Raw genomic sequence first — 25,117 nt, forward strand, 5'->3', positions numbered from 1 at the left:
GCAGTGGGGGTGTCTGTCATCTCATGAAGTATTCATGTGGCATGTCAAGTGTGTGTGTGTGTGTGTGGGGGGGAAACAGTGGTTTTCACGGCCGTTGTGTGTCGACACGGCGAGAGGGCGGGGCTGTGAAAAGAGAGAGAGGAGCGGGGGCAAGCGAGGGAGGAGGCAGAGGAGGAGGGGGGTCGAGGGAGGCAGACGGACGGACGGACGGAGGGAGAGGAGGAGGAGGGAGGAGGAAGGAGGGAGGCTGGAGCTCCGCCAGTGTTTCCCGGCAACAACAGCAGCGAGACGCAGGAATCCAGCCGCTCTTCATTCACTCGTTTATTCCTGCCTCTTGTTTGGATCCTTTATTCCTCCTTTACTGCCGCCGCTGCCTTTCATCCCTCCATCTAACTCCAGGAGAGAGAGGAGGAGGAGGAGGAGGAGGAGGAGGAGGAGGAGGAAGGCAGGAGGGGTGGAGAGGAACAGCATTGCGATACTGCAGGAACAGACTGAGGATCTACAGGAGAGGAGAGAGGTTAGAGGAGGAGGAGAGGTGGAGGAATGAGGAGACGCTAAATGAAAGAAATGGAGCACAAGAGAAAAGGAGAAAAACTTGAGGAGGGAAATGAGGTGGTGAGAGGAGAAGGGAAAGGGATGTGGAGGGAGAGACGCGAGGAGGAAGAGGAGATGAAAAGAGCAAAAGGGTGAAGAGGAAGGAGGTGAAGGGAGAGAGAGAAAGAGGTGGAGGTGAGAGGAGGATTTGGAAAAGCAGAATGAGAAGGCTGTTTCGGTGAGAGAGGAGGAGGAAGAGGAGCGAGGAAGGTCTACCTGTGGGACAAACGGAGGAGGTGCACAGGTGGAGGGTCTGCAGGGTTGGGCTGGAGGATGCAGCTGCATGGAAACACGGCTGGATTATTTTCTGAATCCCTGCAGAGCTTCACTCGGTTTTTTTTATTTCTTTTTTCGTGGCTCGAGTTTCCCTGAAAAGTTTTGGCCGCCGGAGCGACGTCACGTCGGAGAGGAAACTCAACCACACAGATGGAAGTTCACCGAGGAGGTGAACCACCAGCCTCCAGATGTTTTACTGCAAATTAAAGGAAAAACATTCATCTATCTTCTTGGAAAACTGTCAAAAATCCTTCAGACTCTCAGTGAGAACAACTTCGATCGCATTTAGATGAACTGATTCAACGACAAAGTCGGATGGACTTCTGAGAGGAAATTAAAAAAAGAAAGGAAAGTGGATCAAACTGCGTGAACATATCAGTGATGTGATGTTTACTTTACAAAATACCGCAAACACCAATGAGACCGACTCTCGAATGTCGCTGGTTCCAGATGTTTTCCGTTTGAATCTGGACTGAAATCATGGAGACAAATACGTAGAAGAACGACTTCCACTTCACAGAGCTGATGAGTTACTGACAAAGAAGCATTTTACTGATCTTTTAAGTACGTATCGGCTCATCGGATGTCTCGGCGGAAGTCATTAAATCCCCCAACTCTCCTCAGGAGTTTGGTGACCACCTGGATTTGAGTTCACAGATGAACACAGAGACTTTTAAGAATACAATTTTCATTGATGTTTTCTGAGACGGAGACCGCCGGACAAAAAGCAGCCACTCACCGATACCCGACTCGTACGAGCAGAGACAAAAACATTCAGAAAAAACTCATGAGAGAACTGACGGATGTTCGGCTAGTTTACGGAGATCTTCAAATTACATCGGTACTGTCGGAGGTTTGCTGGAAGAAGCACAAATACATTTTGCAACCGGCGAATTCCCCCGCGGCGCTCAGTCGGTTTATTTAAAGACAAGTCGGTGGACCGATGAAGAGTTTCCTGATGCGTTTCTACTGTTGGACCGATGAACCAAGAAGAACCTCAGAGAGTTTAAGGACTCTGGAATGCTTCTTAAAACGGGAAACATCTGGATAAGCAGCTGCTTCACTGATATGGTAAAAGTTGAATTCAGGCAATTTACAATGGACTAAAAAGCACGATTCACCCTCCGTCGGTTGTCGGTGGATTCGGACCAGATCTCTAGGATTTTGGGATTTTGGATCGAACAGCTGAAAAATCTCTTCCGTCTTGAGAACTCGCTCCCCGTGCAGAACTTTCTCTCGGCCACATTTCAGACCTTTAAGCTCCTCGATGATGCCCGTCGGACTTCCCTCCTTCAGAGCCTCCTTCCCTCCTGTCTTCACGCTGGAGTAAATCTCTACGATGGTGAATGAGGATGAGAACAAGTTCGGACGCGGTTCCTCTTCAGGTCGAAGAACTCTGAGCAGATAATGGATTGGAAGGAACTGTGAGTACATCATCTTTTTTTTTCAACAGACACAAGAAATGAATGTCACTTTTATTTTTTTAATCTGTTTCGAAACAAGCTTCAGATTTAAGGGTGTTGGTAGGAAACCGGAGGAGGAAATGTGCTCGCGGGGGGAAATAAAGGTGGAGATTCAACACATAAAGTGAGTTCCTAGTCGGAGCAGAGGGAGCGTTAACGTTTATGTTGGGTTGTAAAATAAAAAAGCCTCTGAGGTCGTTAAACTCAAAGCTGTCTGTGGCGTTACAGACACATTATTAACCCTCACCTGTTCCTATGAATCCGCTCACTGAACACGACTAAACATAAAGACAGAAGGTTGGGAACATCCTTTGTCTTGGTCTTCGCATCGTCCTCTCCTGATAAAAACTGAAGGCAGTGCGGTGCAGCCGTACGTCACACACAAGTGATGGGATGTGCAGGACATGGACACAGTTTGGGCCACGCGAGGTTTCTTCAGGTAGATCCAGAGTTGAAATATTGTAGAGTCAAAGTTTGTAGAAGGAATCTACGGGTGACTCATTGCTTCCTTCTCTTCTCTCTGATTCCACGTGTTCATATTCCATGATGGTATGTCCAGTCGGTAACCTACAATATTCAGACCTAAAAACAGGATTTTAGTCCCGTCATATCTTGGTCACACCATACCTTGGTCACACCATACCTTGGTCACACCATATCTTGATCACACCATATCTTGGTCACACTATACTTTGGTCACACCATATCTTGGTCACACCATACCTTGGTCACACCATATCTTGGTCACACCATACCTTGGTCACACTATACTTTGGTCACACCATATCTTGGTCACACCATACCTTGGTCACACCATATCTTGGTCACACCATACCTTGGTCACACTATACTTTGGTCACACCATACCTTGGTCACACCATATCTTGGTCAAACTATACTTTGGTCACACCATATCTTGGTCACACTATACCTTGGTCACACCATATCTTGGTCACACCATACCTTGGTCACACCATATCTTGGTCAAACTATACTTTGGTCACACCATATCTTGGTCACACTATACCTTGGTCACACCATACCTTGGTCACACCATATCTTGGTCACACCATATCTTGGTCACACCATACTTTAGTTACCACATTTCTTGCCCATATGATACCTTGCTCACGCCATACCGTGGTTACGCCATACGTGGTCATAGGAATGTTGGCCACTACACCACACAACATCCGCCCTGATCTCTCCCTGACTTCAACTTCATAGCCAATGGCTGGTGTGTTTGTGTCTGCCTCACACTTTCCCAGAATGCTTTGCGAGCCTTCATGTTGAAGCTTCAGTTCTGATTAGTTAACATTCTCTGCTGCTCTGCTGCAGATCCAGATAAGCTCCGTTCGGCTGAGTCGTGGTGTCTAAGCTGCAGTTTGATGAGTTCAGGTCATTTTTTTTCAGTTTTTGTTCTCCCCTTCGATCTCCTGCGTTTTGTTTTCACCCAATCGACTCTCTCCCAAAGCAGCAGCCGCGAGTGGAACAGTGGATGATCCCCATGAACGGTGTTTAAATGCTGTGAGCAGCACAAAACTAAACTTCATTCGACTCCACACCTCAGCAGGTGAACACCAGCGGGGGGGAGGGTGAAGAGAAACCACAAAACACTGACATTTACCACCACGTTTTACTGCACCTGAACGAGAATCTACTTCACATTGTTTCTCTTCATGTGGAATCAACCCACCCAGCAATGAAGTGTAAATATCAGCAGTTTACCGACACACACACAAACACACACACACACACACACACACACACACACACACACACACACACACACACACACACACACACACACACACACACACACACACACACACACACACACACACACACACACACACACACACACACACACACAGGTTCACCTTGCAGCACTGCAGTTAGTGTTTCCTGAGTTTGTTGGTGATGAATGTTCGACGGTCTCTTGGTGAATTCCCGGAGGCTGTTCTCTGCCGTCCTTCATGGCAGCTGAAATTACACGCTCTGTTTTCTGATTGGACTCACTGAGCCCCTCACCGAGGAAGAGGAGGAGGAGGAAGAGGAAGAGAAGGGGAGCATGGAGACTCTCTTCTCATTTGGCTTGTTTTGCCTCTTATCATACTTCTAAATATTTGGTTATTATCACACCAGTCATGGGCCTACTTTTCTATCACCGTGACTGACAGGTGGTTCATCCAATCAGTTGCCAAATACCGATGAAAACGTTGGGGTCAAAGGTTATGCTGTTGAAGTGTGTTTGTGCAGCAGCTTTCAGCCCCAATCTTTTTTTTTTTTTTTTTTTTATGTCCACAGGGCCGCGCAGAAGCTCAGTTTGTCCCGCAGGAAGAAGTCCCAGCCCGGGCCCCCCTCCCCGCCCGATAAGGCCCCGGGGCCCCTGCTGTACACCGGGGGCTTCAGCGGGGCCCTGCAGCTCTCCCCACCCGCCGTCCCGCCATGCCTCCTTCGAGCCGGGTCAAAGGTCAAGGACACGCCGGGGATGGGGAAGGTAGGACATCATCACCCAGAATGCCCTGCAAGGAGATCCGATCTGCTGCTGGAGTCTGTGATGCAGTTTTAAAAGGAAAAGTTAAAATTGCAAATTAAGGAAAAAAAACAGTCGTATTAAAGATCCATCATGAGGCTCAAAGTTACAGAAACTTCCTGACTCCTGTCAAAATAAGAGCTGTCAGGCAGTCCGGGCTATTCAAATCTTTCATCATTTAATTTCATAATACTTAAAGATTTTTGTTTATATTAGGTTAGGTTAGGTAGTTACTTTATTAATCCCCGAGGGGAAATTTTTTCTATATATTATAGCCTTTTTATCAAGAGAAAAATAATTTTGTCTTGTGATATTATATTTTTACATGTATCTTGCCATAAAATATTGTCAGCAGAGATATCTTTTTATAGATGTATAGAATCCAGCATCATCTGAACCATATTTGTGGGATACTGTAGGACTTTGCAATAAAAAAAATTAAAAAAGTGGATGACGAGTCATTTTCTTAACCTCCACCGACCCTGTAAGAGCTGCTTGTTGCCATGGCGGAGGGTCGGCAGGTTAAAGTGTGATGAATGCGTTTCCTGTGACTCTTTCACAATAAAAGCCTGTCGAGGCCGCAGGAGTTTTGTAAAGAGGTGAAACTCGCTTCCTCCGAACAAACTAGTGTCAGAATATAAACAGAGAAAAGTCCTCTGCAGAGAACTAGAAGCACGTCCTTCAAAACTTTTTCTGGGATTTTTCTCATTAAAATATAAAAAAAATATATTTTAAAGAATCATTTGAAATGTTTAACCATATTTTACCAAAATCATAGTGAGCATGTTCCATTAAATCCACTTAGATGGGAGATAGGACGGGTTGAAATAAACCAGAATGATCCATTAATTATGAAAATAAAACTGTGGAAAGGATTTTTATTTTGAAGGAACTGTGATCGATTTAAAGCTTTGGGAAGCAGCAGCAGGCGTAGCTGTCGCATTAGCATTAGCTGTGAGTTAGCACAGCTTTAGAAAGCACAATACAAAGAGGCTGCAGGTGACTGACGAGCTGATGATTCGCTCCGCCGGCTCGCAGCGACACGTCGTTTAAAAACTGCTGCGCCTCAGATTGTTATTGGCGTTAAATTTGACCTCCTCCTTGCCGACTCAGCAGCTTCCCGGCAGACCAATAAACAGCCATCGCACCGCTGAGAGCTGCGGGTCAAAGGTCAGCAGGTTCCCAGTTTAAATCCCCACTCTGTCCAACTCTCTGATTTCAGTCGAAACAGAACTCCTGACACACTGAAAAGATGAGCTGAGGCGTTGCACTGCAGATTTAAAAAGTCATTTTTCTTCTTCTGATGTGGAAATATTTTGAGAGGAAAAGCTCAGGACATCTTAGCAGGAGATTCCACATCAGCGGGGGCCAAACAAATGGTCGTTTATCGTATGTGGTCCGTCCACGTCGTTCCACTGCAGTCCGATTTTTTTGGGGGGTGGAGCCAGAGGCAGAGCCAGGCTAGACTCCGCCCCCTGAAGTGTGCAGTAGAATGACGTGGAAGGACCACATGTGATAAACGACCACAAAAAAGATGATAAACAAATTCAGAGAGACAATAAACAACCAAAAACAACCACAAACAAACAGTTGATAAACAACCGCAAACCGACAATTAGAAATGACTCCAGTTTAAATCTAATGTCCTCCTGCCTCTCTGACGCGGACTTCCTTTGTGTCCCAGGTCAGGATGATGGTCCGGATCTGTTCGGTCCACAGCAGCGAGTCCTCGGAGTCCATGTCCTTCCTGAAGGTGGACGGCAGAAAGAAGCAGCTGACTCTCTGCGAGACACCGGGCGGAGGACACGCCTCCGCTGCCGCCGCCCAGAGACGATCGTCGGCCTCCGCACCGAAGACCTTCACCTTCGACGCCGTCTTCTGTCAGGACGCTTCACAGGTCAGACGAGTCCCGAACAACGAGTTAATAACGTCCTACTTCCTCCAGGTCGGTCTGATGATGGACAACGGTTCAGTGACACTGTAAGACGCAGGAGACCCGTCCCCAGCTGCCCGTCGGCCGTCTTTAACGCAACTAAAACTTTCACAGTTCTGTGTTTGAAAAAATACAAATTCACGGCACGCGGACAAAGATTGAGTTCTTCATCAGAGCGGCGTCACCTCGGCAACACGTCGTCCATCCCCAGAGACACACGGCAGCAGAGGTGTGTGTGTGTGTGTGTGTGTGTGTGTGTGTGTGTGTGTGTGTGTGTGTGTGTGTGTGTGTGTGTGTGTGTGTGTGTGTGTGTGCGACTCCTGCTGTGTGCGTTTCATCTGCGTGGCAGCGAGCTTCTTGTTATTTATCTCAAACACTGGAGATCCGTCGGTTTCTCGTTTCCTCATCAGATTACAACATTGAATGAACCAACGCGTTTGATCAGCGTGACAGAACATGATGTCACATGATGTCACATGATGTCACAATGAGACGTGACCAATCAGCGTCAATCTGAGTGACAGAACAGAGCTCAGCGGGACACAAATTACGTCCATGATAAGGAGTCATGTAAAGCAGCGCTGGACAGATTAGTCAACTGTATATTTAAAATGTGTTCAAATCAGCACAACCTGCTCTTCACTAGAAATATCACTCCTTCTCTGTGGGAATATATAACTAGAATTGAATTTCATATTATGTACAATATAATGTTGTTTTTACTTGTTATATTAAATGTGACCCATTTGGCAAAATGGTTTTTTGTTTTAGTCTCCGAGCACCCGTACCGTGAAATCCTAGCAGCAGCTCGTTTGACCGGTTTGGTTTTAACGCACGACACAATGCGAAAATCTTAAAAACACGAGTCCATCGATATCTTTGTTCATCAGATATCTTAGTTACAACCAGACTGAGCTAGCGGAGCAGCTCAGTGTTTCTGTGTGCTGTATTTAGTTCAGTTTTAGAACTGTTTTCAGCCTTCATATGGTTCTGTATGCACAACTCAACGTGATTGGTGGATTCTAATTGGAGCTCTCCTCTGATAGGCCGAGGTGTGTTCGGGGACGGTGGCGGAGGTCATCCAGTCGGTGGTGAACGGAGCGGACGGCTGCATCTTCTGCTTCGGACACGCTAACCTGGGTAACGGCACGCTACAGTTAAATCTCGCACACTTTGATTTGGACGGATCGTGTCATTGTTGCGTCGACTCCGCCCCCGCCAGGTAAGACGTACACCATGATTGGTCGGGACTGCTCCACTCAGAGTCTGGGCGTGGCTCCGACGGCCATCTCCTGGCTGTTTAAGGTGATCGAGGAGCGCTCGGAGAAGGCCGGAGCTCGTTTCTCGGTCAGAGTGTCGGCGGTGGAGATCTCCGGTCGGGAGGAGACGCTCACCGACCTCCTGGCTGAACTCGCCTCCTCAGCGGGGGGCCACCAGGAGGTCCCGGGGCCCGCGGTGTCCCTGCGAGAAGATCCTGTCTGTGGTTCCCAGGTATAGAAAAACACACCGCCCTCCTCGCCTCCTTCCCTTCGCCTCCTCCCTCCCTCCCTCCTCCTCCTCCTCCTCCTCCTCTCTGACCTCCTCTTCACCTCGGGGACTTCATTGCTGTCCAGAACTGTCCAATTAGTCCTGACCTTCCTTATTCGTATTCAGTCGGTTTCATCTCCCCGGGCTCCTCCTGTCTGCCACTTTTTTTTAATTTTTTATCTCCTCTCACTTTAATTTTCCTTTTCTTTGTCCACATTTTTCTTCCTCGCGCAGACATCAAACCTCATTCTGTCTTATTTTAGCTTTTATCTCTCTTATGTTATCTGTGAGAAAAAAGAAAAGGAAGAGAAAGAACATTGTGGAGCCGCAGACGGTTGGATGATGACGGGACGCGATGTTTCCTTTCAGTCAGGGTTCAGTCAACACTTAATTTGGGGGTAAAATGTGGTTTAATCAGAAAAGCATCTGTCCGACAGCAGGGACGATGTGAGCAGGACGTCTCAACAATAGTTCTGTATCAAATCAAAGACTCGGAACTGTACTTCCAACAATGAGATCTTCTGACTTAATATTGTCCTCGTAATCTGTGTTTTATTTCCATATTCAGCTGCAGAACCAGACGGCGGTGCGGGCGATCAGCGCCGAGCGAGCGGCGTTTTTCCTGGACGCCGCCCTGGCGGCGAGGAGGAGCAGCCGGGAGCCAAGCGACCAGGAGGCCCGCAGGAACTCCCACTTCCTGTTCACCCTGCACCTCCTCCAGGAGAGGCTGGACAAGAGCAGCAAGGCGGCAAGTTAGTCCAGTTTAAAACGACACTATGTTGTAGCCTACGATGTGTAGCAGGCGGAGCAGGAGGAGGCAACGACGTCAGAGAGTCTGCTGCTAATGGAAGATGATCTGCGTTGAACTGGAGGGAAATGTGACAGAAATGAACACAACCTGTTCAGTCAGCTATCAGCTCATGAACCTCATGCACCTCAGCGGGCTCCGGATGCAGCTCCCCCCCCCCCCCCACCCCCTCTTCCCGAGGCGGGAAATCCAACCAGCCGTTAGCGATGCAGCTGTGAAACTTCAGCGATTAGCTCTTCTTTTTTTTTTTTTTCTTTTTTTTTCTCCCTCTGCTTTTCATTACCAAAACATGCGGCTGCTAATTAGCTTCATGTCGAATCGCTGACTCTCTCAACAGGAACATTTACAAAAGCAGGAGAGGCTACGCGAACCTCCGCCCACGTCTACCTGTCACCGCGGAGACGTCGCCGCGGTTATTCGTGTTTTACTGCTTGTCCGTCCGCGGCCGGAATAAATCTGCATGAGCTAATGAGGCCTGACGGCTCGCTGTCCTGCGGTGTTTGTAAAAACTACGCCGCCCTCAGCACTTTGTAAATCTTGCTGATGCAGGCGCTACATCGTTCTCGCCATCATTACTCTGAATTAATGAAATGAGCAACGAGATATCCGGCTGAATATTTATTTCAGCGGCTCAGACGTCCTGTCAAAAGATGCAACGGGCGCTCATTCGCATGAATTATTTTTCAGCGCATCCACAGCCCATGTATGCATAAATGTATTTATAGTGTTGTGGAGTCAAGACTCTGCAAAATCCAGAAAGTATTGAAGCAGCACTTTGACCTTAAACTTTTGACTTGTAACTATTTAGTATTCTCCCGAACCCAAAGATTATTGATTCATTGGAACGTTTGACTTTGATCTGGATTTTAGGGACTTGTTTGCCTTGAACTTGGCTTTTCCCATACTGGCAGGACTCCTGGGTTTTGGACTTGTTGGGACTCAACTCATTAGACTTGATTCAGCACTTTACTTTGAAAATGACTTGTTGGTACTTGTTAGTCTTAACTTGGGTTTTGACTTATGATTGGACTCAGGACATGTTGGACTTCCCAGGAGATTCACCTTGGGACTTTGTACCGAATTTCCCCACTGTGGGATCAATAAAGTAAAAGATCTAAATCTAGTTTAGATATCGGACTTGGTATTTTCCAGTTTTGACTCGGGACTCGTTGGTCTTGTCTCAAGTAATGCTGAGATGTCTTCTGTGTTCGGGGGTTGTATTGACCTTTCCTTTGCTTGATGAATTCTTTTAAAACGTACCAGGGTCCATTGACTTTTTTTCACATTTTAAGGAGATTCCTTTAACAAGTGTTGTCATGTTTTTTTGTTTTTTTAACCAGATAAATTACTTGAAGCTGACAATCAATTATTACAATAGGCATTGATTATGTTTCTGTCTATAAACTAATCAATGAATTGACTGTTGTTTTAACCAACCGACCCTTTCAACAGTTAAAAAGGTGTTTTTTTTCTTATCACCTTTGAAAACCATCCGTTCTTCCTGTCTCCCAGTGTCTGGTGGGAGTCGTCTCCACCTCCTGGATTTGGGGAGCTGTGAGACGGACATCAGCCGGACCAGAGAAGGAGGCGGCGGTCAGTGTCTGTCTCTGTCCGCGCTGGGAAACGTCGTCCTCGCCCTTGCCAACGGCGCCAAGCACGTTCCCTACAGGTACGAGATCACGCTCTGGGCATTTTAATGAACTCAACAGGGGTCAAAGGTCACGGCGCTCCAAACAACAGATGGACCAAGGATCCCTCTGAGGACAGAAAAGAGTGGGGAGGGGGGCAGACAGCGTGTAATGCATTTTTAATGAGCTTTCAGTCAGTCTTGAATGCCTGTTTAGGTTGATGAATAAATCACTTTGTAATGCTAATTGACCTGCTTCATTCTGTGCAGCTCTGGCTTGTATTTTTATATTTTGTTTGGCTCATTGCCTCGTGTTTGGGTCTGAGGCTGTTCATTCTGCATGGGCAGGATGTTGGCATTCACTTTCATATGTTTGGTTTCCATTTGACTTCATCCCAACTCAACATTTGTGCAGTAAAATGTCAGGAACTCTTCAGTGGAGAACACGCCAGGGTTTAGATTCCTCTTGTTGCTGCCAACTAACGTTCAGACGGACTTCCATCATTCACACGGATCGATTGCTGGCTACTGAACTTTGATACTTCAATGCACCAACTAAAGAAACCACCAGGGTTAAACCCCTCGTTTTCTACACTAAATATACGTAATGTGTAATTTTATTTTCGTTAAAGTGGATTTCATGACATTTCGATTTGAAAAAAAGCATCGTTCAGGAACCGGTATTGATGTCAAGGTATCAGTGTTGACAGTTTTTGAACGATACACAGCCCTACACTGATGTGACCCTCTGAACTGTCTGTGTTTCTTTCTGGTTGCCGCTTGGTACCGACTGTACGGACGTTTCTCTGTTAGTGTTTCTGTATTTGTGAATGTTTTTGTTGTTTATGAAGCTGAATTTGTGTCTCATGGCGTCTGTCCACTGAATCAACTGAGAATTTTGCCAGACTTCTGTTGGAGCACCGGTGGAGCCGCCACAAGGACTCGGGGCCAAAGATGAAATTTATGAAGTTATCACGTCACATCCTCTTCGATATTTTCACAGACAGAGAAAAACTCCAAAGGATTCACTGAGAACAGTTTGGGGTCAGGACAAGGCCCAGTCTCAGCTCTGCTGTTGGGGGTTAAAACATAAAACCAGGAGGAGCTCAGACTGTAGTATGGAAATTCAGTATTTGATCCGTGTACTGTAGCTTTACACCAGGTCTGTTCAAAGGCGGGATTTCATGAACATTTCACTCCGTTTCTGAGTACAGATCACATGTGGCATGGAGTTCAAAGTGGGCTTCATTAATGTGAAATGAGAGCTCGTTGCGGTTCCTTTCTGTTGCGTGCTGTAATGAATGGTTTCTGGGATCCTGTGGGGTTCTTCGGGCCCGTGCTGCATCTAACGAGGGGTTTTCTTGATGTATTATTCAGGGACAGCAAGCTCACCATGCTGCTGAGCGAATCCCTGGGCAACATCAACTGTCGAACCACCATGATCGCCCACATCTCCGACTCACCGGCGAGCTACATGGAGACGCTGACGACGGTGCAGCTCGCCTCCCGCATCCACCGCATGAGGAAGAAGAAATCCAAGGTGCTTTTATTGGGGTTTTATTTCTAAAGCTCCATGCAGCAGCGTTCAAGAGACCAAGTATTGCTTATTGATGGAACCATACAGTGTCGTCTCTTATAAATTGATTCCAATATAGATAAGGACACTTGATGTTTGCGTGCCTTGTTTGTCATTAAAAGAATGATTAAAGGTCTTGTTAAAGGTTCACTAATTTCATTAAAAAAAAAATGTAAAAGGTTAAATTGACCGATTTTGTCCAAAACATTTAAAAAAAAAAAAACCCACATCTGATGTCTGAGAGGTCGTCATAAATTCATAATCTTTCTTAATTTATTTTCAGAAGCTGTCATCTTTGAACAGAAGATTATTAATCCGGCCAAAGAAAAAGGAGTTGAGGGAATATTTAAGAGAAAATTTGTCTTGTTTGAGAATAAAATGTTGCAGAAAATGTAAAACATTGGGCTCAACGTGCCCACAAAGTTACATCTAAGGTCACAGAGCAGAAAAAAAAATCTGAAATCTGAGGAAAAAGATTCTTAAAAGAGGACACAATATTTCTAAAACTGAACCACTTTGGCACAAATTCAAAGGGGACATCCAGATTTCAGTCTTTTTTGTAGTTTTAGATCAAAATGGAGCAGTTTTCTGATTGTTCTTTGGGATTTGGTCTTCGCCGATTTCCTGCGGTCGATGACGGTAAAAACATTCCAGTCTATAATGTAAATCTGCATGATCAGGTCAGCGACTCGTGTGGTCATAATTCAGGGAGTTTTATCCCCCTGTGATATGACATATGATCAATACCAGTGTTCACACAGTTGTGGGAGTCTCTGTGGAGAGATGCAATAGGCTTTCACCCTTATTAAGCAGACTGACAGCTTGTATTTGTGTTTTATAGATTAGAAAAGCCACATTCCACAAACAGGAATTACAGGCATATACGTCTCATTGACGTTCGTTTTAATCCGGGCTGCACATTTAACCTCAGACTGTCCTGACGACTTGAGCTGCAGGGATGGATGTGATCCCTCAGGTACCCTCGGTGTGGTAATTCTGCATTATTTCCTTCTGATCTACAGTACGCCTCCAGCTCGTCCGGAGGGGAGAGTTCCTGCGAGGAAGGCCCGTCTCGTCGACATCCTCCTCTTCGGCCCATCCACCCTCGGACCGTGGCCCTCGACCCCGACACTCCCCTGCTGCTCTCCAGCGACCCCGACTACTCCTCCAGCAGCGAGCACTCCTGCGACACCGTCATCTACGTCGGGCCCGGGGGGACGGCCGTCTCGGACCGAGAGCTGAGCGACAACGAGGGCCCGCCTTCCTTCATTCCCATCATTCCCTCTCTGAACAAAAAGCGAGTCAGAGACGCCCCCCGGTCCGACGGAGATCACTTCAAGTGTAACACATTTGCAGAACTGCAGGAGAGACTTGACTGCATCGATGGCAGCGAGGGCCCGGCCACGATCGGCACGGAGGGCAAAGCAGCACAAGCAGCAGCACTTAAGACTCAAGATGGAGCTACTAAACCTTCAGCGGCAACGTCTCCACCCACACCTGACAGGACCTCCTCCCAGACGTCGTCGGAGATCACAACATGCACAAACCCACCTGATCAGGAACAGTCCGAGCTGCCTTCGACTGGGGGCCTCATGGAGACTTCCAAACGGACGAGTGCAGATGGGGAGAAACTCTCCGTTACCCCCCCTCAGCCATGTATGGGAAAGCCAGGTGGGATTTTTTCCCAGGATTTCGAGCCTGTGGTGCGAGAGAAGGTCTACCTCAGAGGAGGCGTGCCCCGGCCATCGTGCTCGCCATCCTTACCCAGAACATCCAGGACAGCATCTCAGCCTGCAGAGAGTCTCAGCCGGACCCCCCCTGTCGGTATGAGTCAACAAGCACTGAGGCAAGGCCATCTTCCAGGGTCGCCTGACGTGGAAGGAACCCCTCACACAAGCAGATACCCCACGGAGGCCAGCAGCCTCCGGGCAGCTCTGCTAGGACGGTGCCTGGACAGGGATTTTCTGAGGACTACGGTGACTCTGCAGCAGCCTGTGGAGCTGAACGGGGAGGATGAGCTCGTGTTCACGGTCATAGAGGAGCTCCCTCTCAGCCTCGTCCCGGACAACGGCCGCCCCTCCAACCTGTTGAGCTTCAGCAGTCGTGGCTCCCCGCAGGCCTCCGGCTCTCGCCCAGTCAGCATCATCAGCAGCATTAACGATGAGTACGACGCTTACACGTCTCAGCACGGAGCTGACGGTGGCACCGACTGTCGGGAAATGTTGTTTTCCCAACATGTCAGAAAGCAGTCCTCTGCTGACTCGTGGCCAAGTGAATTCGGAGCAGATGAAGGTGTTCATTCGACAAGCAGCCTCCACTTGAGGGAGAAACACAAGGCGACAGAACATGTATCCTCACCAATCACATTTCATAAACAGCCGTTTTTGCAGCATGGGATGAAGAGCTCGTTGAATGACAGCGGCATTTATTTCTCAGAGCTGGACAGTGACCCTGCTACCCCAAACAAACCTTCTCTCACCAAGCGCCCTCCCTCCCCGGACTCAAACAGAGCCTCTGTCAAAGGCTCCGTAAAGGCGAGAGGTACCACCCTGACCACTTCAGCCCAGATTCACGTCTCCTACTCCAGTCTTCCCAGGAAAACCAAGCCTACCTCATCTGCAGCTGTGGGCAGCGGCAGACAGGAAGGCAAACACGATGACCTCTTGCTTCAGCTTGATCCAAGAGAGGTGGAGTGCCTCCCTGCAGGTAAGCCATGGAGAGGTGGCACAATGAAGAAGTCTGGAGGGAACAGCAACAGCGTACCTCGGCCACCAAAGGCACAAATGTCCTCTTCCACTCAGAGGGTGGTGGATGGCTGTGAGCGGTCCGGCGGCAGGAGAGGAGATACTCTCATCAAGCTGCCACAACTCACCCGGGGCGCAACAACCCTGGGAACTGTTTCCACCCCCCAGACCTCTGAATCAAAGTGGGGCCATGAAGTTGCCTCAGGGATGGGTACGCTGAGGTTTTCATCCCTGGGGAAAAAGTCCAATGGACAAAAAAGCAGCTTGATCTCCAAGTCTGGATGTGGAATCGTCTCTCCACCTGCTCCGACCGTCAGACAGTCGAGCCAAGAAACAAAGGCGAAGGCCGCGCTGTCGCCAAGTGCCTTAAAAACAAGCAGCGACAGCGGAAAGTCGTCATTCCCGAAAACATCAGCCTCGGAGGAGGAATTCTACGTCAGGCTCCGGGCGGACTCGTTCAGCCACAAGACGTCGAGTTTAAGAACCGAGCATGCTTCTGCCAGGACGTCCTCGAGCCTGAAGACACGAGGGGCCAAAGCAGATTGTTCGAGGTACTTCGGCAGTCTGATGTCTCTGGAGAGGTGTGACAGTCAAACCTCGGCCGGGGCCAAACCCGAAGTGTTCAGAGAGAGCAGCGGTGCTACTTCAGGGGGCAACGGCAGGTCCAACAGATCAGTGCCGAGACTCGGAGTTCCGGCCTCTACGTCTGCTTCTTCCTCCCAACTTTCTCCCGGTGTCTTTGCAGCTGTAAACAAACCGGGGCAGGTCCGAGGCGGCAGCGGCTCACGAGCAGCAGTTTCCGGTGGGCTGAAGGTTCGAACGCTGTCGGCCAGCAGCTCCAAGAGCCTGAGCTCCTCTCCAAAACCTAACGACGCAGCGGCGGGACGCAATGCCAGCCTACCGCCGACCGGCAAGTCCCCCGCCCGCTCTGGTGCAGCAGCCAAGACGGGAAGAGGCACCGTCATGGGCACGAAGCAGGTCATCAGCAGGGCGGCTAACAGCCGGGTTAGCGAGCTAGCTGCCGGAAGCCAAAGGAAGCAGCTCAGCAGGGGGTTCGGAGCACCAGGAGGCGACAGCACCGACAGCGGGACGAGTAGCGTCAGCGGGTCGCCTCTCAACACGCCGCTGCCGTCACCTTACAGCAAGATCACTGCGCCTCGGAGGCCGCAGCGCTACAGCAGCGGGCACGGCAGCGACAACAGCAGCGTCCTCAGCGGAGAGCTGCCGCCCGCCATGGGCCGCACCGCCCTGTTCTACCACAGCGGTGGCAGCAGCGGCTACGAGAGCATGATCCGAGACAGCGAGACCACCGGCAGCACCTCCTCGGCGCACGACTCCATGAGCGAGAGCGGCGCGTCCTCGTCCAACCGAAGCAGAGTTTCCAAATCGCCCAAGAAGAGAGGAAACGGTGAGTCCGTGTCGCAGACATTTAGTGACATTGGCTCTTTGCCAGCTCTACGAGCAGGTTATTGGCAACGTTAGCTATTAACTTGAGTTTAGCTGTTTTTTAGCGAAATTCACGGCCGGCTTGACCGCAGTCTGTCTCTCGATATAAACTTATCTCGTGCGCACGAATTCATCAAAACTCATTAAAACATAAATTTGCGTTTATTATGTTAGCGATGTTGCGCTCCTCTGGAGACACGCTGCTAAAGCACGTTAGCGTCCTCTGTCCTCCTCTTGATGGATCGCAGCTCGGATATTTCTGGGCTTTAGGAGACATACGAGCTCCTGCAGAGGGATGTAAGAAGCCGCATCACTTTTCCATCTTTACCACTGAAACGAGGTTTGATGTCATCACAGCTCTGATGTTTTGACGTTCAGCAGCTGTTTGTCGGAGGTGACGAACGTCTTCACGGCTTCCTGCGGTCGTCCATCAGAGCGAGATGACGGGAAAAGAGACACGCACACACTCCTCTTCCCATCTCAGCGTGTGAATTCACCCCTCAGCCGGCGTTGTTGTACAAACACGCCTCCACCCGTGAGCGTGTTGTGGGACGATGGCTGAGCAGCAGCTGATTGTGATTCCTGTGGCTTGCAGCCGGCGGCGGCCTGATGCATATGGAATCAGCCCCGGTGTGATCCGCCAGCCATCAGTCGGGGGATCTCGGCTTCTTTTCTGCCTCATGAATATTTCATGAAGCCGGCGTACATATCCAACTCCAATTATCACCCACACACCCTCCACATCCACTCCACAGCGCACACACACTCCTCCTCCTCCTCTTCCTCCTCCTCTTCCTCCTCCTCCTCACTCAGGTCCTCTCTCAGAGCCGCGATGCTGTTTGTACTTCTACTCGTGAAAATAAGTCGTACAGCAGCTGCGTCATTAAAAAATAAAACTGAGGTCGTTGGGTTGACGGCGGCGTGTTAAACCTGCTCGGCACCTCTAACGGTTGTTGACAGAGGAAGGTGAAGTTCATCAACAGTAATGAACGCCGTCAGCTGTCCTCCGGTATATATATATATATTTTTTGCTGCTGCTGTCAGGTTCAGGAGTTCTTCATCATCCAGCTGTGATTTACAAACTGATTCCACAAAAAAAAAAAAAAACGCTGCTTCCTAAACGGACAACGAGGAAGGAACACGTGTTAGGTGGAAGGAAACGGAAACTATCAGTCATATCGGGGTTCTTTAACACAGTTCTAACACCAGAACCTTAAATATCAGAGAGGAACCCAACGGTTCATCGTGAGCTCTAACAGGAAGACACCTCCAGAGGAGGTGGAGAACATCTGCCTCGACTGGCTCGACTGAGGGGAGAGCAGAGAGAGAAAAGACCAGCAGAGAGAGAGAGACAATGAACTGTTGGTGGGTCAGAACCATGCAGCTCCAGAGACCTGCAGGACGGTTCAGGGTCACCTGAGCAGCTCGAGAAGCTTCGTCAAACAGAAAGCCTGTTTGTTCATTTGAGTGAAGCCGGTTTTCAGCAACATTATCTAATTGTTATCTGGTTTTTAGTACAGTAGTCCAGCCTGGAAGGAACTCTGAGGTGTTCAAGACCAAATACAAGAACTTTGTCCGAGTTTAGAAAATGACGGCTCTTCCAGGCCATCATGTCTTTTAGACCTTCATCAAGTTTCAGCAGGTCCAGTATTTCGTCTTCTTCCTCTTCCTCCAGGTTTCCTGCGACGGCGGCTGATCCCGGCTCCGCTGCCCGACCCCTCCTCTCTGGGCAGGCGGGTGGGGGGGCAGTGGGTGGACATGCCCCCGCTCGGCGGCGCACTGAAGGAGCCCTTCGAGATAAAGGTGTACGAGATCGACGACGTGGAGCGCCTGCAGAGGAGGAAGGAGGTGGTGACGGAGTCAGAGGTGAGCAGCAGACTCGACATCCATGAACCGACGGTGGTAAACAGTCAGGTCCGATCACGGCGTGTCACTCAAGCGTCTTCAGTGGCGACGTCGTCCCTGTTCAGAGGCGACGAGCTTTTTCAATGAAGCTCCGCCTGTCTGAGCTGCAGGTGGAGGTCGGGGCGGATGGAGGGCCAAAAAAGTCCTCGTCAAGTCATTTACAAAACTCAAACAGTCAGAAAGGAAGTGGAGATATTTCTCAGTGACACGCCAGTCCTCCTCCTCCTCCTCCTCCTCCTCCTCCTCCTCTTCGTCGGCGGCCTCGCGTCACCCGTCCAGCCTGAGATCAGATTCATCAGCAGCTGACTTGAGTGCAGAGTTGATTACAGTTTAGTCTTAATTGGGTTGGATGTGAGTGACGGCAGGAGGAGGAGGAGGAGGAGGAGGAGGAGGAGGAGGAGGGATGCAGGTCGTGCTCGGCTGCTTGCTATCCGCGTTGACCTTCAGCAGCCGAGCGGTGAACCGTGTGTCGAGGGGAGAGAGGAGCTCTGATTTATTTTCAATTAGAGGAAGACGATGTGCTCTTCATCTGTGACAGTGTCTCATGAACGCTCTCCTCTTGTCTCCCCTGCAGCCGTTCCACGATGTAGAGAAGGTGAGTTTCCTCCTGTCCTCTTCAGTCGGACTCATTTTCAACCAGAGTTCCCAACTCCAAAACGTAGATTCTTCAAACACAACTTCAGTCCCGACAGCTCAGAAGATCTGAACAATCAGCCGAGATTCATGTCACACATTCAGGATCTGATGTAAATGTGTAAAATGGCCACGACGTGGTTTGTTTTTTTCGAATCAGTTCGAATCAGTTCAACCTTTGAGTCCGAGTGAATGTTTGTGCCAAATTTGAAGACATTGTCTCGAGGGCGTTGCTGAGATATCCGACTCACGGGTAACGCTCATTGTGGGCTAACAGTGACCTTGAACTTTAACCTTTGACCCCCAAACTAGAATCGGTTCATACTTCACTTCATTCTCGTTAAAGTCGCAGGTGTGTCGTTGCCTTCTTCTTCTCCTGTATTTTAAACGGATGTAATTAAATGAGGCAGAGAGCGTCCGCTGATCCTCCTCTCTGACACCTGCTCGTCCTCGACTGTCCTTAATTCCCCTGCGAGCGTTTGTCCTGCAGATTAAGTCGACAGCCAGCAGATTAGCGCCCCATGCTAATTTTATCTCCGGCTGGCTCCTAATTAAATCCAGCAGTGGACACAGATTGAAATCTCCGAGCGGGTTGGCGGCCCCTCGTCCCGCTCATGGTAATCCCTCCCTGCCCCCCCCCCCCTTCCCCCCGCCCCCCCTCGGTCTGTATAAACGTCCCGGCGCGCCGCAGGCTGCATCACATCACAGAGACGCTGCCGGGAGCACCGGCGGGTTTTTGCGGTTCTGACTGTGTTTCGGTCCGCAGGGTCTGCTCTACTTCAACGCCCGGCTCAGGATGCTGGAGAGGCGGCAGCAGCAGATCAGGGAGCTGAAGAGCAAACACGAGCGGCTGAAGGTGGAGCTGGAGGAGGCCAAGAGCCGCCTGATGCTCCACCCGAGCAAATGGAGCGGCGAGTGTGAGTACCGGCTGAAGAGCAGTTATTCAGGTTCAATACTACAAATCATTTCAATTCAGTTTTTTATATTTCGGCCCATGTTTACCATCCACATGAAGCCCGGTCCTCCTCGTGTTTTCACCGGTCTCCTCCCCCTCCTCCTCCCCCTCCTCCCTCCCCCCTGCAGTCGACGTGGACCAGGACCTGGACCGGGAGTCCCAGGAGTACCTGGAGGCTCTGGCTCAGGTGACGGCGGAGCTCGAGTACTGCGTCAACCTCTGCAAGTCCCGCGTCATGATGGAGACCTGCTTCGACATCGCCGTGACGACGCCCGCCGCGGCGCAGGGAGGACAGCAGGAGGTGGAGGTGTGAGAGGGACGGACGCACGGACGACTTCCTGTGTCTGCAGGTCACGTGACAGCTCTGGAAGTGCCTTAACCTTCATGTCACACCTTTATCCTCGTCTTCTCGACGGCCTCGTTGTCGCTCCTCTGACTCTGATTATGCAACGTGACGTCGGAGCAGAAGTGATGAAGGTCAATGAACATCGTGGCTGTCTCACAGTGTCCACACGTCTGTCTGCCTGTCTGTCTGTCGGTGTCTCTGCCGTCTCCGGATCATCAGGAGCTCCTCTTCCTCAGAGGAAGAAGAAGTCTCACTCTGTACCTCAGTCAGGGCGTGAAGCATGGGACGACATCGGTACCTGACCTAACATCGGTACGTCGGATGATAAACGTCTGTTTGACAGTTCAGAAGCTGCCTGAGAATCTGTCTGATTTAAGGCTTTCCGTCGGTGTCACAGCGTGAACTCCCACAATGCACTGCTGGAGCAGCAGCTGTCGGAGCTCCGTCGTGACTACGAACTGCGCTGCAGAGCCGTGATCGGTCGGAGAGAATCGTGTCGCCCGCCGCCGTTAACCTGTCGAGCCACGACGGCGGACGCCATTTTTTTTTTTATTTACATTTTTTTATTCACCGCTCGATTAGCAGCGAGCTAACAAGGAGCCGCAGACACTTCCGGAGCTATCGAAGATGACGTCACTGTGGTTTCAGGTGGTGTTGCTATAGGAACAACACAAGAAAAAGACGTGTAAAATCTGCTGTTTTCTGACTGGACTTTGGTGCACAGTCACAGTTACATCGTCGGCGTCGGAGCAGCTGCTGCAGCTTCATCCAGTCGAACACCCGAAGCTTCACTCGCTGTGGTTCAAGGTTGAGTCGCTTCGTCTGAGTGACGGAGACTCCGCAGTCGCTCTTCATCCGTTCAAACCTTCTCAGGTTTTTTTTAAAGTTGCTGCATGAAACGTTTTTGCTCCATTATTTTTTATCTGTGACTGTTGATTTTTGTTAGAAGAAGAATTTTTTTTTTTTTTTTTTTTTTTTTTAAGTGAAGTTTCTGATTTGAGACCTTTAATATTAAATTCAAACATTTTTCACTTTGATTTTGTACTGTACAGTTTTCTAATTATTTGTAAAGAACAGAACGGAGACGTGCAGGAGGAGTGTCATTCATGTCAATAAAGAGATCAGACTACTACCTGTGTGTGTGTGTGTGTGTGTGTGTGTGTGTGTGTGTGTGTGTGTGTGTGTGTGTGTGTGTGTGTGTGTGTGTGTGTGTGTGTGTGTGTGTGTGTGTGTGTGTGTGTGTGTGTGTGTGTGTGTGTGTGTGTGTGTGTGTGTGTGTGTGTCCAAAACAAATGCAGAGCCACCAGACAGTCGATACTGGAACAGAAATAATCAGTTAATTGACAAAGTCGATCAACAGAAAATAAAAAACAAAGCAAAACTTAAAAGTGTGATGTGTAATAAACGGAAGGAAACCAAGCGGGAAGCTGCCAGAGTAGAAAAGCCTTGCGACGTTTAACCTTTGACCCCCTGTGTGAGAGTAAAGGCGTGTCATCGGAGGACGACGGGGCAGGAGATGGGGACGGTTTCCGGGTCTCGCCATCGGCAACCGTTGCCATGGAGGCTGAATGAACGGAGAGAGTGGGTTGCTGGTACACGAACCCCCCCGGAGGTGTGCTGGAGGGAGGAGGGTGGGTGGGGGGGACGTTGTCAGGAAGTAATGAGCAGCGCCACCGCCAAGCAATCATGAAGCTAACATTAAATATAAACCTCTCCTCCGCCATCAAATGGAGGGGCCTCTGGGCGCCATGGCAACCAGGATGAAGTGGCTTTTCATCGACTCATTTGTGAGTGAATTATAGCCGTCGTTCAGCTGGAGGAGGAAACAATATGTCCTCCTCCTCCTCCTCTTCGTCCTCCTCCTCCTCCTCACTCTCTCTGATGGCTCTTAATTAGTATTTGTCTCCCGACCTGTTTGCCGTCTGATTGACAGAAAACCAGCAGAGTCTCTACCTTCATCATCTTCATCATCATCATTCAGTTAAACTGATCAACAGTCGTTACAAATCACCGGCTTCTAAAATATCAAGAACTATGAACAGACTCTGGTGTGTCCGAGTTCTCCGTGATCTCCACACCTCGTTTATTTTCTGCTCATAGAACTTAATTGTGTTGTCCTTTTTGATTGGCAGGGAGGTTTCTGTGAAGGGGGTGGGGCACGCTCATGAATATTAATGAGTGTCTTTGCTGTTAATTGAACATAAATTAAACAACAGAGAAACAAATTAAACAAAAGGGCTGGCTAATTAACACACTGCAAACACCCGTGTGTGTGTGTGTGTGTGTGTGTGTGTGTGTGTGTGTGTGTGTGTGTGTGTGTGTGTGTGTGTGTGTGTGTGTGTGTGTGTGTGTGTGTGTGTGTGTGTGTGTGTGTGTGTGTGTGTGTTCAAAACAACTAAAACCTTCAAAAAATAACAACAACTTGAAACAAACACAACTCTAAAAACCAACCCAGATCACTTTGCATACGTTTCCTGTTGTGAATTTCCAGCGTTCGACCACACCGACCTGTGAATTCATTTTTAGATTTGAACAAGCTGAATTGAAGATTTCTTGTCCAGTGAAACGCACAAACTGCGTCTGAGATGAAGTCATCATCTGAGATTTGTTGTTTTGTTTTCTTGTATTTCGGCCGATCTCCTCTCAGTCTGAACATCGTCTGATCTTCGGTCTGAAGCTCAGACGTCTCCCTTTGCTCCTCCTCCTCCTCCTCCGTCCAGAAACCAGACTCATGGTTTATTGATGCCCTGTGCGGTGTCAGTTCTCCGGACGCCTGCAGGGAGTCGTTAGAGGAACATCCATGAGAGTTAATAATTCACGCTGCTGCAGGTGATTTCTCCTCTTGGTGTCTTGCTGTCTCTGTTTGAGTCGATTCTGATCACAGCATCGGTCACTTTCCACACCGACGATCATTTCAGAAACAGAAGCTGCAGCCTCCGAACTGTCGGCTGAAGTCGGGTTGAATAATGAACCCAAACGACTTCAAGTCTGGAAACAACTTCTATCAGAGAAACTGGAGCCTCTTTGGACTGATTTTAGACTTGGTTTAGGACTGATTTTAGACTTGGTTTAGGACTGATTTTAGACTGATTTTAGACTTGGTTTAGGACTGATTTTAGAGTTAGTTTAGGACTGATTTTAGAGTTAGTTTAGGACTGATTTTAGTCTTAGTTTATGACTGATTTTAGACTTGGTTTAGGACTGATTTTAGACTTGGTTTAGGACTGATTTTAGACTTGGTTTAGGACTGATTTTAGACTTTGCTTAGGACTGATTTTAGACTTGGTTTAGGACTGATTTTAGACTTTGTTTAGGACTGATTTTAGAGTTAGTTTAGGACTGATTTTAGAGTTAGTTTAGGACTTGGCTAAACTAGCTTCAAACTTGGTTTATGACTGACTTTTGACTTAGTTTTGGTTTGGCTGTAAACCGGTTTCAGATGGGCTTTTGGATGGATTTTTTGTTTTTGTTTTCCAACATTTTTCATGTTCATTTGAAGCTCTCTACTGGAATAAATACAAACAGAATTGGAAAACCGTGTTGAAACATGAGCAGAGTTTCACAGATGAGTGAGTCATGGAGGACCAGCTGCTCGACACGTAGAACGAGTCTTCATGAAGTTATCACCGCTGCAGGCGAACGCTGAGACGTCTTCATCCTGCTGCAGCGTCTGATCTCAGACTGACGGGAGGAGAGAGAGGAAGTCTGCAGGGAAACTGGGAGATCAGAGCGGAGCGGAGGTGACTCTGCAATCAGTCGCAGCAGAGACGACGGAGGCAGAGGCGGGAAACGCTGAGCAACAAAGACACAAGAAAAACAGCTGAGAAAAACAGGTCTCGTCCCCGAAGACTGTCACACCGACGGTAAAGCTGATTATTTTTTTTACCACCGGAGGCGCCGTTCATATCTTTCTAAACCGGTTTTCAGTGACTTTGCAAACCAGAATGTTTGCGTGAGACTGAAAACAAAGACGGCCGACGTGACGGACAGTTGTTGGGCTACGTAAAGTTTAAGGGGTGTGGCTTTACGTTTGGGTGGGGCATTTCGTCTCCAACCCCCCCCCCACACACACACACACACACACACACACACACACACACACACCTGTGCTCAACAATGTCCAGTGAAATGGACTCCAGGTGAACTGTGATGTCCAGCTGAGATGAAGATTCTCTCAGGTGAAGGTAGACGGTAAGATGGATGAAGATGGGGTGAGTGGTGGCAGGCAGGACGGTGGATGGACGGTACCTCTGGTTCCAACCAAGAAGATATTAAAAAAAACAGCCTCTGCACATGTGCAGGACAATAGTTCATTACTAATTCAATTTACTCAACTGGACCTGCAACCCGCATGGCTGTAAACATCACACACAATATAACAACTAATTAGTGAACATACAGAACTCAAGGCATTCAATTACAATCATTACATCTTCAGGAATGTTTTTTGTTTCCCCTTCAGATTTATCCTGACTGGTTTTTGCAAAATACACAACTTACTTCCACATATCGTCGAGCATTCCTGCTAACGAAGCAACAGAAAAAAAGCATTGAACTTCAATAAACTCACCAGGATATCAAATGTTCAAAGTTCGAAGGATCTGTTGGTGAAACTGCAGCTCTTCAACGGCTCGTCGTTCAACATTCAGTTTAAAGTTGTTCACTTTTCTTTAGCGGAATCTGATTCATCTTTTCCTGCTCACAACTCCTACAGACGGAAAAACAAACATCCTCTATTGAGACATGGA

General features: G+C 48.7%; 1 protein-coding gene across 2 annotated transcripts; it reads left to right on the forward strand.

The window, feature by feature from the left end:
• The first annotated feature begins 427 nt into the window (after window positions 1–427).
• LOC138614182 (kinesin-like protein KIF26A) lies at window positions 428–21,492 on the forward strand. 2 transcript variants are annotated; one of them, XM_069687457.1, is made up of 13 exons: window positions 428–2,294; window positions 4,641–4,833; window positions 6,554–6,766; window positions 7,849–7,942; window positions 8,025–8,293; window positions 8,898–9,081; window positions 10,650–10,806; window positions 12,142–12,304; window positions 13,363–16,492; window positions 18,206–18,396; window positions 19,010–19,030; window positions 19,835–19,985; window positions 20,152–21,492. In XM_069687457.1, the coding sequence occupies exons 1-13, from the start codon at window positions 2,278–2,280 to the stop codon at window positions 20,334–20,336; spliced, it is 4,968 nt and encodes a 1,655-aa protein (XP_069543558.1). In that variant the 5' UTR covers window positions 428–2,277; the 3' UTR covers window positions 20,337–21,492. The 2 variants fall into 2 exon arrangements, with proteins under 2 accessions (XP_069543558.1, XP_069543559.1); XM_069687458.1 differs by lacking the exon at window positions 19,010–19,030.
• The last annotated feature ends 3,625 nt before the right edge of the window (window positions 21,493–25,117 follow it).

Source organism: Brachyistius frenatus, unplaced genomic scaffold (genome assembly GCF_029030835.1).
Source record: "Brachyistius frenatus isolate BFR_SWC_R1_liver_20210118 unplaced genomic scaffold, ASM2903083v1 Contig_465, whole genome shotgun sequence".
Classification (NCBI taxonomy): Eukaryota; Metazoa; Chordata; class Actinopteri; family Embiotocidae; genus Brachyistius; species Brachyistius frenatus.